The sequence below is a fragment of the Zophobas morio genome, unplaced genomic scaffold (genome assembly GCF_036711695.1).
Source record: "Zophobas morio isolate AGI-343-1 ecotype UQ-CSIRO unplaced genomic scaffold, CSIRO_AGI_Zmor_V1 ptg000011l, whole genome shotgun sequence".
NCBI lineage: Eukaryota > Metazoa > Arthropoda > Insecta > Coleoptera > Tenebrionidae > Zophobas > Zophobas morio.
In genome coordinates, this window is record NW_026972116.1 from 12,055,165 (window position 1) to 12,068,643 (window position 13,479).

A 13,479-nucleotide genomic window follows, 5' to 3' on the forward strand; every position below is an offset into this window, starting at 1 on the left:
GGACAAACATCAGATTAAACTTAGCTGTCGCCGAGAGGAAAAGTGAAAACTATAAGCATCGACAGATAGTTTTACAAAAACTAAAACTTCTATTCAAAAAAGGTTTAGTGTGCAATTTCGAAACAGAACATCCTGTAGAGAAAAAAATGTTTTTAAATTAGGTACGTACTTAAATAATTATAATTCATAACCCATTTTATTGTTGAGTGACCAGAAACGACCTTCCACGATCATCAATCATCCGGACACCTCTATGAATCTTCGGTCTTATGCCTAACAATATAATGCGTAAATTAGTTTAAGGATGACAATGACCTAAAATTTTTGAAAACCGTTTGCAAAGTTTGTGAAGAGAGATACAAGGGCATTTATAAATATACTATTTATTTATATCCAGCAATTTTAGTATCTGATCCTTTCAGAACTAACCCAACGCTTAATATGTGATTGTCCTTTATTGCTAAACCAAAACGCAGTAATGGGAAGAAAATAATCAATAATAAATAATCTGCATATATCTCTATAATTAAATAAACATCTATAAAAATAAAAAAGTATTTACAGTTTTAACAGATAACATCACTATAAGAACAAACTAATAACCACAAACGCGAACAAAAATATGGCTATATAAATTTTTTTATACAAAATAAATAAAATTGTACGTTACAAAAATAATTTGAGTGTCAATTCTAATACCGTTTCGATCAATACTGCCTGTCATCTAAATTACCCCCATGTCTCACACCGTGTATCCATAATCGTACCTTTTGTTACCCAATCCCACCTTCACGCTCACATAACTTTTGGGCTGTAGGTTACTCTCACCCCCGATTCTATCCCTAAACACCGTCGTAATTGCATTCTCCGCTCTTTCCGCTTCCCTCGCTTCCTCCTCTAACGCTTTCCGGTAATTCTCAATCTGACCCGGCGTCTCGGCAGGTTGTTGTACTGTGTTCGGAGTGAACAGGTCGACAGAATCGAGAGCAGGTCCTCTGCTGAACACATTTCCTGCTGGCAGGAAATCACTCTCGCTCGATACTCTGCTAGTCGTTGCAAGCGGCAGGATTTCAGGATCACTGTCGGATTGGCTTAAGAGGTCTTCGTTGGAGAAAATTATTTCGTGGCTGTATTGTGCATTGGGAACGAAGTTTTGGGCTGGGGTGTGTGGAATCACTGTCAGTGTGAACAGGAGAAGAATGTGTGTGGTAATCTGGAAAGAAATTAAAAATTAGTTATTAACTGGTGGTGTAATTGTTATTTAATCTATATGGAGATCTGGAGAGTGACAGACTGCTGAATTAGAAAATATAATGAATAAATTATCGACTTTACTATTTTTAGCATACAATTCAGTTTGTTTGTTTGTACAGACAAGTTTGTTAAAGTTTCGTAATTAAAAATTAACTTTTATAAAATGTGTATTAGTTACGCTGCAAGTGCGGCCTTCGTTTACTACAAATGAAAATGCTTTATTAATTATTGTTATCGTAGAAATATATATAAATAAGTTAGATAGTTGTTCAGCTAACATAATCTGATATTATAAATTTTATAAATAAAAATTCATCGAAGGTATTATTTTCTGTGTGTTTAAGAGTAGAATTTGTGTGCATTTTTTTTTTTTAATTTAGGTTTAAACAACTTTTAGCACACATGAGTTGTGTTGTTAGGTGCGAAAATATCCATTAACTGTATCGGAAAAAATCCGTAATAGGATGTTAAACTATACAGAGTGATTCCAAAATAGCGCACTAACACTATAACACCTTTTTAAGAATTTTTTATTGAGCAAAGAAAAAATAATTTAAAAAAATCCTTGGACCCAGATGTCAAAGTCATAGGTAAGCCTTCAAGTGTAATTTTTCTTTTAGGTATTTGATCATATTTAATTCACTGCTTGTTTTGGGTACATAAATCATACTCTCATTATCCAAAATAACTTTGGAACTATCATGTGTATAACTATAGTTTTCATTTTTTTATAATACTCCTATTGCAAAAGATTTAAAAATTGTATATCTATAGTATGAACCAATACATCTCCCGATTCTATCTGTCATTTGTTGTCTATTAGGGATTTTATAAGACTAATAATCTCCGACCGATTGTTTTGAAATTTTACATGTATTTTGGGAATGTAGTGTGGATCATTAAACGCAAACCAAAATTTGTCTAATCATCCCCACTGACAATTTAATGACGTCATGTCAAAATTTTTGTAAGTAAATTCTATTTAAATTTTATAATATAACATGCTGGTGGTTTATGAATCCGCTCATATTTTTTACCTTAGACATTTTGACTGAAGAAAATTCGAAATGTTTACAACAACGTTTAATTTTGTAACTACAAAATAGACTGCCTTGAACTCTTGCGAATAATTTAAAAGTGTCGTAAGCATGATAATCGCTAATCAAAATGTATCTTGATGATACACCTACTTGTGGTTTGGTTTTTATTAGAACTACTTACACAAGATGTCTAAAAAATCAATGCGGAAATAGTCCATTTTATTGACTGAAATAGATTTATTATTCTCCTGAAATTCTAGGAGTATATTACTGTTGTTATTGGTATTACCCTATCGAAACTGATGTAATTGGCCTTGCTAAAAAGGCGATGATGTCACCACTTATTTATAGTTTACTAATTCACTTCTATTAATTATTTTAATCGTTAAAGATTGTCATAAAAAATAAATTTCTCAAAATCAAATTTTATAACTTATTTATGAACTTGGATTTCCCTGATTATGCTTAAGGGACGAGGAAAATTCTATCTAAATATATAACTTTAGATCAATTTTTAAGTAATTAAATTGTGAACATTCCCAAGGATACGATCTACGATAAGTGAGATTCCATGATTTTTTTTACTTCCGAGGCGTAAGCGAAACCAACGAATAGCTACTTTCATGTTTTCTCGACGTTTCATGAGCCCTAGAGTAACAAAACATAACTCTCCCGTTTCCATTTGTGTGTCTGTCGTCTAGCGTCTGTGTCCATTTTATTAGACAAATAATATCCGAAACTACTGGACCGATTGTAGTTAAATTGGTATGCATGTTAGGAATATGGTGTAGATGGTAAATTCTCCTCTCATCACGTTGAGTGGTTAAAGTTATATAAAATGATAAAATAAGTCCGGACCATTTGTATCTGTCCATTCCCTAGTGTAAATTTTGGAAAATTGCGAGGTTTAAGACGTTTGTTCGGACTTTAGGGGAAAACTTGGATAAAGGTAAAATTATCTTAAATATTGAAGAAGTTGAACATAATACGTAAAAATGTACAAAATCAAAATTTCCCGCTTAATAAATAAATAAATAAATAATAGATAAATAAATAAATAAATAACTAAATAATTAATATAATCAAATAATCAAATAAATAAATAAATAGACAATATAACTAACCTTCCTCTAAACTGGCCATATAGAACTAGCCTGGACTTTATACTGGTAGTTTATGAATCCACCTTGATTTTTACCACAATTAACTTACAAAAAATGTTTGTGCAATATTTTCTCTGCATCAAAAAATGTTTCGTGGTCGAATGGAATTCACAGCTGATATTCGAACTTGTGCACTTCGCCGTGTGGGTTCGAATTCCATTCTTAACGTTTTTTTTTCACTGTGACTTGTATTATCTATATTTTTTACTTATAGGGGTTATCATAAAATAAGTAAAATTTTGCAACATCAAATTTTATATTTTCGACTGTAAGGGGCAGGGAATTTTTATTTTTATGAAGTTTTATTGTTGACTCTATCCAAAATTGTATATTTCATTATCTCTAAAACAACGTATTCCACATAAACTTACGGAATCGAAACTCTTAAAAAATGTTTACAACACAAATCCAAAGGCAGGAAAAGTGGCATCACATCAAATAAAAAATATTGTATTTATATTAGCTCAAAAAATATTTGTAACATCGTTATTTGAAAGGCTACAGTTTCATTAAGGGTCAAATTTTTTTGAAAATTGTATCCCTAGTTAAACGTCGTAACTTTTTTATTGTTCTCCAGAGAAAACAGAAATAAAAGTCGGTCTCATATTATTAGAGAAAACTTCCATCGCCTCTGAAGTACAATGAAACAAATTCAGTTTTTTTTTTTAATATATCCAAATATTATCAATCACGTTGCTCGAAAAAAAGTGGCCCAACCTGCAACTTCCAAGTTATTATTTTTAAGAAGAAGGAAAACAGGGAAATTTGCCTACCTGAATCAGTTATTACTTAATTAAAAAAATATAAAATTATTAAGAAGTAAATTGTACTCCTGTAATTTTTAATAATTAAATTATGATAAATGTTCAAAAAGAGCAACCTAAACAATTTCAAACTACCCTAAAAGAAAATTAAAAGAAAACTCTCGTACATTGTGGATCATTTTAAGAATTACTCTATATGTTTACAGAATGGTAGAATTCCAAAAAAAAAAATCATCAATACCCCAATAATACATACACTCTGAATTTAAAGTATCTAATTTCACAAGGAAAATTTTTGTGGTGTTGAGTCGAGAGACCTGATTATTTTCTCTGTCTATTTAGGAGAAGTTTGTCAAAATAATGCCAAACATAAACAGCATATTAAGGTGGAGCACCATTTTGTTGAATCAAATGTGACCACCAGGCATATCTGGACCTTTGGAAACATGCTCAAATACTATGACCATGCATATTACACATTATATTATAACATTGATTTCACGAAAATGCTGTGCATGAAAATTATGAATCCCGCGAGGATTAACTTGAGTCCAACATTTACATACAGTTCTGTCTATTTACTAAACTTATTTGATAAATTATTATATTATGAATTTAATAAAACAGTAAACCTTTTATTAAAAATCGTCATCAGCTAAATATATCAAAGCTACTATATGGACCGTGGAAGCTAAATTGATGTATCTGAGCGTTTTTGGCAAGTTTCACTCCTCAATATTTTATCGAATTTATGCACCACACTGCTGAAGCATCTCGCTTATGTACATCTAAAAAGAGGCCAGCGAAGCAATTTTCGAAATTCTGACACTTGCCAATTTATGCAAACTGCTTTTACTTCCCGAGTGATAGCTGGCATCATTTTGACGAACGTCTAATTGCATGTTTTTTCTATGTTATGCAGCACTACCATTCCCTAACTATGTCACGAAGTGCATTTCACTATCATTAAATTCAAATGAAATATGAGGTTTAAATTAACATAATTTATGTGATTTAAATTACTATTAACGTTATATTTTCCACTCAATATTTGCACGCGAAGAAGAAGTTCGATATCTTGCTTAAAAATTGTTTTTTCTTTAATTTATGTAGTACCTACTTCGTGATATGATTTCTAGTGACTTGTTAAAAATCTTTTAATTCGTCAATGCTTCAAGCTTCGAGCATGCATTTATCAACTCTTTTATTTATTAAGTAAGATAACAATCTATTATGTATATATCTATTTTTGTCATCACGTTATCTTAATAACCATGACCTCTCAAAAAATTTCTCGGTATTCCAATGGATGCGACAGTACATTGTGTGACATAATTATGTATTATTATAGGTGTTGCATTATTATACACAGTTCATTTGCAAAAAGGATTTCGATAACACATGTATTACTTAGCTACTTGTATTATTTCACAAAATAAAAAAAAGTATTTTTTTTCGTCAACAGTGTAATATTTTACACAGTTTATCTAGCAATACTAGGAAGACTATTATTAACATGTGACGAAATTTTCTAAACAAAGCTCTGTTGTTTTATTTTCTTCATGAACATCTTGTATTTAATTGCTGAATTCTTTAAGAATAAATGTAATTGGTATTGTGCCCTACAAACTAAAATATTTATTCAAAAACAGAGTAGACGTAATTAATCAATAAATCAGTTCAATTGTTGAAAAAATTGACTTACTAAATGTGTAGCGTAGTTACTTGATAATGTTAATTACACTGCATTTCATATCAGGAAAACCTAGTTAAATGCAGTTTACACATTCGTATTACCAAATGCGTTAAGCATATATTATGTAAATCGGTAATGATTGAAGTTTATTTTGAAATATTAAACTCAATAAAATTTTCAGAGTGTTAAAGAGTAAAAGGTAGAAATAAACCATGTTCATCAACAAATTTTCTCCACCCTAGTGTTTACTAAAATTTCAATCAAATCAGTGGCGTCAAAATATTCAAAATTCAAACAAAAAACTGATAAATAAAAATGAAAATATAAACCCGATTATCTATAAAATTAACTATAATGATCATTCGATGTTTACGGTTAATTAATTTTAATTTTTAATGAACTTGGACATTTAACTATTATAATGGTTACCACATTTTTCTAGAAATTCATTTTCAACTTGCTTTGTTCATTAATTTTTAATTATTAGGGTCTTCAATTGCATAATAATTTTAACACACTTTAGCTTTCTCGTACTACGACCTTGATAGTAAGCCAAAATTTAAATACTCAGATTCGTGTTAAAAATGCGATAAAATTTTTTTTATTACAAGTTGGTACATTTTTAGTGCGAAATTTAAGTTGTGTGCTCTACTTACAAATAGAACACCTATATGGTGTAAAGTAATTTTATGTGGTAGAGTAAATAACTTTGTGTTAGCATTGTAAAAATGTTTCCACAATAATTTACAGAAAATAGGTAATCTTTTACGATGGGAAAGTTGTGATATTCTATATATGTACGAACAATGCACTTTTAAATTTTCAGTAAAGCTTGCTAAGAATTGTAAAAAAAGTTTCTCGAGTCAAATTAAAACGAAATACAATATGGATAGCTCTGGTTATTTGTTACTATGTTCTATGAAAAGGTAAAATATTTAAAAGTAAAAGAAAATTTAAATGGCAAATAAAATTAATTGTTACAATTAAAAAAAAATACGTAATATTAGTGGTAAAAACATTATTCATCGTTAGCTTTCAACAGTTTTAATATTAATTTCTGCCAAATTATTTCATTTTAAAACTTTTACACAAGTTTCAAAGTGAACATAACCTTTGTTTATGAATCACTTTATTACATCACAAAATTAATTAAAAATCACACAAAATTAGCGAAAAAAAAATAGTTAAAATGTGAAACACAACAATAAAAATAATTAGAGTCGCAAATTCTCAAGCGTCGTATTTTCACCAAACACGAGTACACAATTTGCAATCAACACACGTTACAGTAGTAAAAGCACTAACCATGGTCGATATCAACTACAAGAACTTTTACTGATGCCGGTCAAGAATAAACTGAAAGAAGTATCACTTTACCACCCCTACTTTATTTAGCCACGAAACGTTATGGAACCATGTCCTTTCAAGTTCAGTGAAAATGTTGCAAATCATCATATATGTACCAAGCCCCTGTAAATAACACAACAGAAGTTGGATAATATGTAAAATAGATTAAAGAAAGATATTATTATCTGTTATCTTACACAGTTTGACATTTAGTAGAAGCCTGAATTAATTAATTTATAAAAAAAATATCTTACGTTTTAGATAAGACACAAAAACGTGAGTTTTTCTTATTTAATATACACTGGCTATTACAAAAATTATGTTGTTATATTAATTTTGTATAACGCAGTTAGTTCTAAAAATAATAACAACAAAATAAGTAGAATCGAATATTAGAATGTTCAATAATTACAGGTTAGTGTTGTTACTCAGCATTTAACCGCCAATTTTTGCGGAACCTGGGCATTGCTATTGTTATCTGGTTGAATTATAGCAGTATTGTTTAATACAGTTTTTTCAACAAGCCATTAATTAAAGAGAAAATTACAAAAGTTGCATAAATTTCAATGTCAGTTGATGAAATGTATTAATGTACACCTTTCACGTAACGAGAATCTTGCAAGAAATCTTTAACTCTTTTTCTGTTGCGTAAAATATTGTCAAAAATTTGTCATGAGTCGCTAAAATAATACTTAACAGTCATTGTCAAGTTTAAATCTTGAACTTGTTCTACTATTACCGGACTCATTTTTTGTGTAAAAGTATACACCAATATCACGAAGTGTAATTTAATTACATACCTGCGGTGTGCGCACCTAGAACATGAAAAAAGAAATTTGTTAAAAATTAACACTTTACATAATGAAAAATATCCTAGATCTGGAAGACTAAATTTTAAAAAATGTTCAACTTTGATATATACCTAGTTTTTAAATGTCAAAGTAAGACCTAAGTATGAACCAAATTCGTTAATATTAATTTAAATTTAGGAAATACAACTTTTAAGTGTTACGAAATTCGTAACACAATTTTATGTGCAGGAATTCGAAGCTTCTATAGCTCTAGTTAGTTATTAGATTTATATGTACCAGGAAAAGTAATTTCATTTTCGTTGCTGCCGTACTAGTTTCGCTTAAATAATTTAAATAACTTTCAAGACGGAGCACATTTTTGTAAAATTGCAAAATCTAGCTAGGACCTTGTGACTACTTAATTAATTCGGATTTGGACAGAACCATATTTTATTCATTGACAAGGTCACAAATACGTAAAAACGGGGAAAGGTGTGTCGGTTAATACAGTGGTGTGTCTGTGACGTATTATTTACACAAAAAAGCGAAAGTAAGGCAATAGTGCGTTATGTAAATATTTGCAACACGTTGTCAGACGTGGAGAACACGAGAGATCTCAATATAATGATGAGAACAATATTTCAAAACAAACAAATCGCTAGATAATTAAAAAAGTAATAATAAATAAAAGTTTGTACAAACATACAATTATGTCAGCTGCTACACATGGTAGCGTACAATGTCTGGAATACAGATATCAAAAACATATGTGCACGTATTCATACAGAACTTCCTTCGCCTATGCAGCACAACAAGTACTGCATATATATTGGGGCCTGCAAAATTTACGTAATAATTTTTAGATGAAGTGATCAGTGATATGCATATGGTCAGTTAATAATCACAACATAACGTAACAGCATTCTTAAGAATTCGGAGAAATTAGATGAGTCATTTCTGAGGTAATCAATAAAATAAATTGGTTCATGCTTTTTTTTAACACCTTGTGTAAACGAATCTGTTTCAAAACGTTAAAACATATGTTATATTTGATGTATCCAATTCAAAATTGCACTTCTGTGGCAATGTTGGTCTTTGAATTATAATCCATCCAAATCTATATTATTTTGTTTTTCTTTTTTTTTGCAGAAATTGTCGAAATTTCTTAGATTGCGTAAAATGCTAGAAAAAAAGTATACTTACGTTCGAAAATTCTTTTAAGAATTTAATACTGTTGTGGAGGGATTTTAAGAATTTCAGATTCTACAGGATTTCTAGAATTCCAATTTAGTAGAAAATGCAAAACATTTCAAATTATTTTTGTTAGTGTTATATAGTTATTAACATACAGAGACAAAAAAAAAACACTATAATTTTATAGGAATTTACTGATTACAAAGAAAATATACGCTTCAGAAAATAGAAATAATCAGTGAGAGCGAATATACGAAAATCACTATTTAGGCTAAAGAGATTTCAAAATCGTTTGAAAATAGACGAAAATCTTCACTTTATGTTGGTACGCTTGATTACACCATATAAAATTTACTAAAAGTACTAAATATAGGTGCAAAGATGAAACATGGATAAAACCGTTATGCTCGACATGGTGAAAAACTATTGCTTGTGATAAATTTAATGAACGTGACGGGTACCTTGCATTAATGAAAAATCTTTGATTAATTTGAAATACGCGCCATCCGGTGAGAATTGAGGTCCACCCTTGTCGGTAAGGGCGGTAAGGATCAAATTCGTTCAAATAAATTCCGTGTCACATCCTGTGTACTACCTGTGTCTATTGTAAAGAATAATTATGTCGCATTACTGTCGTGAGTCGAAAGGAGTGGACGTCAAATCTTTCTAGTAATATCTTTTAGTGATAAATAATTAAAAGTTTCGTCAATATTTACTAGGTACTATAAATGACAGCTTAGTTAAATTTAGAATGCTTTATCTTAATAAAATATTACTAAGACTAGCAGACATGTGGTAGGGAGTTGTTATTTTGTATATATGTTTGTCTTGAATTATCAGTCTACTAAGTAATTTGTTGTAAAAGTGAAATTGCAAGGTCGTACTTTTAAGAGAAACATTTTTCAACCATAAAATACTATGGATAATATTATTCCTGACAACTTTGCACGATTTTCTATAGAATTACATCACATGCGTCGATCAAAAAGTTTCACCTGGAACCGGTGTTCAAAAAATGTGCATATTTAGCCACAATAAGTATACACGTGGACCTACCTCACTTGAAAAATTATAAACAAAACCAGTAATGGTTTTATTCAGTTTACGTAACTTAATTGGACAAAACTGAATATTAAATTCTACTGTTTTTCAAGAAAATAAAAAATATGAAACTGGTATCTGGACATACTGCATTTAATTACGCAAATACGCATTCGATCATTGAGGTAGAAATTTTAGTTCCTCTAGATTTTTTATGTTGGTATGGCTATGTTTGTTTTTATTCCAAAATTAAAATGGTGAGACGCTTTTATTATTTTACTTATTCTCCGTTTAAATATTGATACATACAATTTAAGGAATTTGATGTACTCCTGCTGTCAAATTAAAAACATTCTTTTGTTAATTATGTTTAATGCATTAATTTTGGTTTTCAATTTTTTATTAAAGTAATTCTAAACAAAAAAAACCATTTCATTGCAAATCAAATAAGCATATTTATCAAGAACGATTTATTTACATTTTTACTTTCCGAGCGTAAGCTAATAAGGAAGTATAGGAGTAATCGAGTCCATCGGACGAATGGCCACTTTTATATTTTCTCGACGTTTCAAGAGCACGAAAAAAGTAGTCTCCCGTTCCATCTATCTGTCTGTCTGGTGTCTCTATCCATTTTTATTAGGCATGTAAACTCCGAAACTGCTTAACCAATTGTTGTCAAATTTTGTACATATGTATATTAGAAATATGTAGATTGTATGTTTATTTGAATTAACTGTTATACAACAATATAGTCCTATAAGTGTGGTGTACGAATCGGCTTTGATTTTTTCCCTAAGCGTTCAAATTAATGCACGGTATAATAACAGTTTACCATTAGCGTAAAGAATCCCAGTGGTTACGAGTCAGGAATGCGAACAGGACGTCGCGCGTTCGATTCCAAACTTGACCTTTAACTTTTTTTCTCTCGCATTGTGTATTATTTATGTTTATGACGTCATAACAATTTTTTCTGTTAATGAAATTACCCCACTTTCTCAAAAAGATGAGAATACGCCTCTCTTTATTTAAAAATGTAACATCTTCTCGGGGGCGCCAAATGTATTTTTCTAAGAATGTGAAACCTTCTGGGGTCTCAGTTGTCTTTTTTAAAAATGTAAAACCTTCTCGGTGGCGCCAAATGGTTTTTTTTTTAAATGTGAAACCTTTTAGGGGGTCCCAATTGTTTTTTTTTTATGTGGAACCTTCTCTGGGGTCACAATTGTCTTTTTTAAAAATTTAAAACCTTCTCGGAGACCCCAAATGTTTGTTTCAAGAAAGTGAAACCTTCTCAACGGTCCCAACTGTCTTTTTTAAAAATGTAAAACCTTCTCGGGGGCCCCAAATGTTTTCTTTTAAGAAAGTGAAACCTTCTAGGAGATTCCAATTGCCTTTTGTAAAAATGTAAAACCTTCAGGGGCCGCCATTTTTTTTATGTGAAACCTGTCGGGGGCTCTTAACTGTTTTTTTTTAGTGTAAGACCTCCTCAGGTCCCCAAATGTATTTTTTTTTTAATGTGAAACATTCTCAGGGGTTCCAGCTGCTTTTTTTAAAAATGTAACCTTCTCGGGTGCGGCAAATGTTTTTTTAATGTGAAACCTTCTCAGGGGTCCTAACTGTCCTTTTTAAAAATGTAAAACTTTCTCGGGGACTCCAAATGTATTTTTTTAAGAATGTGAAACCTTCTCGGGTGTCTGAACTGTCTTTTTTTTAATGTAAAACCTTCTCGGGGGCCCCAAATGTATTTTTTTAGAGTGCGAAACCTAGTCGGGGGTCCCAATTGTCTTTTTTAAACATGTAAAACCTTCTCGGAGGCGCCAAATGTTTTTTTTATGTGAAACGTTCTTTTGGGTCCCAACTGTCTTTTTTTAAAATGTAAAACCTTCTTGGGGGTCCCAAATGTTTTTTTTTAAGAAAGTGAAACCTTCTAGGAGGTTCCAATTGTCTTTTTTAAAAATGTAAAACCTTCTCGGGGCCGCCATTTTTTTTTAATGTGAAACCTTCTCAAGGGTCCCAACTGTCTTTTTTAAAATTGTAAAATCTTTTCGGGGGCCCCAAATGTATTTTTTAAATATGTGAAACCTTCTCGGGGGTCCCAGTTGTCTTTTTAAAAAATTTAAAACCTTCACGGGTGTGCCAAATGGCTTTTTAATGTGAAACTTTCCCGGGGGTCCCAACTGTCTTTTTTAAAAATGTAAAACCTTCTCGGGGCCGCCATTTTTTTTATCTGAAACCTGTCTGGGGCTCTTAACTGTTTTTTTTTAATGTAAGACCTCCTCAGGTCCCCAAATGTATTTTTTTTTTAAATGTGAAACATTCTCAGGGGTTCCAGCTGTCTTTTTTAAAAATGTAACCTTCTCGGGTGCGCCAAATGTTTTTTTTTAATGTAAAAACTTCTCAGGGATCCTAACTGTCTTTTTTAAAAATGTAAAACTTTCTCGGGGGCTCCAAATGTATTTTTTTAAGAATGTGAAACCTTCTCGGGTGTCTGAATTGTCTTTTTTTTAATGTAAAACCTTCTTGGGGGCCCCAAATGTATTTTTTTTTAGAGTGCGAAACCTATTCGGTGTCCCAATTGTCTTTTTTAAACATGTAAAATCTTCTCGGAGGCGCCAAATGTTTTTTTTTAATGTGAAACGTTCTTTTGGGTCCCAACTGTCTTTTTTTAAAATGTAAAACCTTATCGGGGGCCCCAAATGTTTTCTTTTAAGAAAGTGAAACCTTCTAGGAGGTTCCAATTGTCTTTTTTAAAAATGTAAAACCTTCTCGAGGCCGCCACTTTTTTATGTGAAACCTGTCGGGGGCTCTTAACTGTTTTTTTTAATGTAAGACCTCCTCAGGTCCCCAAATGTATTTTTTTAAAAATGTGAAACATTCTCAGGGGTTCCAGCTGTCTTTTTGAAAAATGTAACCGTCTCGGGTGCGGCAAATGGTTTTTTTTTTTGTGAAACCTTCTTAGGGGTCCTAACTGTCTTTTTTAAAAATGTAAAACTTTCTCGGGGGCTCCAAATGTATTTTTTTAAGAATGTGAAACCTTCTCGGGTGTCTGCATTGTCTTTTTTTTAATGTAAAACCTTCTCGGGGGCCCCAAATGTATTTTTTTTAGAGTGCGAAAGCTACTCGGGGATCCCAATTGTCTTTTTTATACATTTAAAACCTTCTCGGAGGCCCCAAATGTTTTTTTTTATGTGA

The 13,479-nt window shown here is 31.1% G+C and overlaps 1 protein-coding gene across 1 annotated transcript; it reads right to left on the reverse strand.

Moving 5' to 3' along the window:
* Window positions 1-504: 504 nt before the first annotated feature.
* On the reverse strand, window positions 505-7,356 carry LOC135126940 (uncharacterized). The gene is made up of 2 exons (XM_064053180.1): window positions 7,223-7,356; window positions 505-1,213 (listed from the first exon to the last, which is right to left on the reverse strand). The coding sequence occupies exons 1-2, from the start codon at window positions 7,223-7,225 to the stop codon at window positions 743-745; spliced, it is 474 nt and encodes a 157-aa protein (XP_063909250.1). The 5' UTR covers window positions 7,226-7,356; the 3' UTR covers window positions 505-742.
* Between the last annotated feature and the right edge of the window lie 6,123 nt (window positions 7,357-13,479).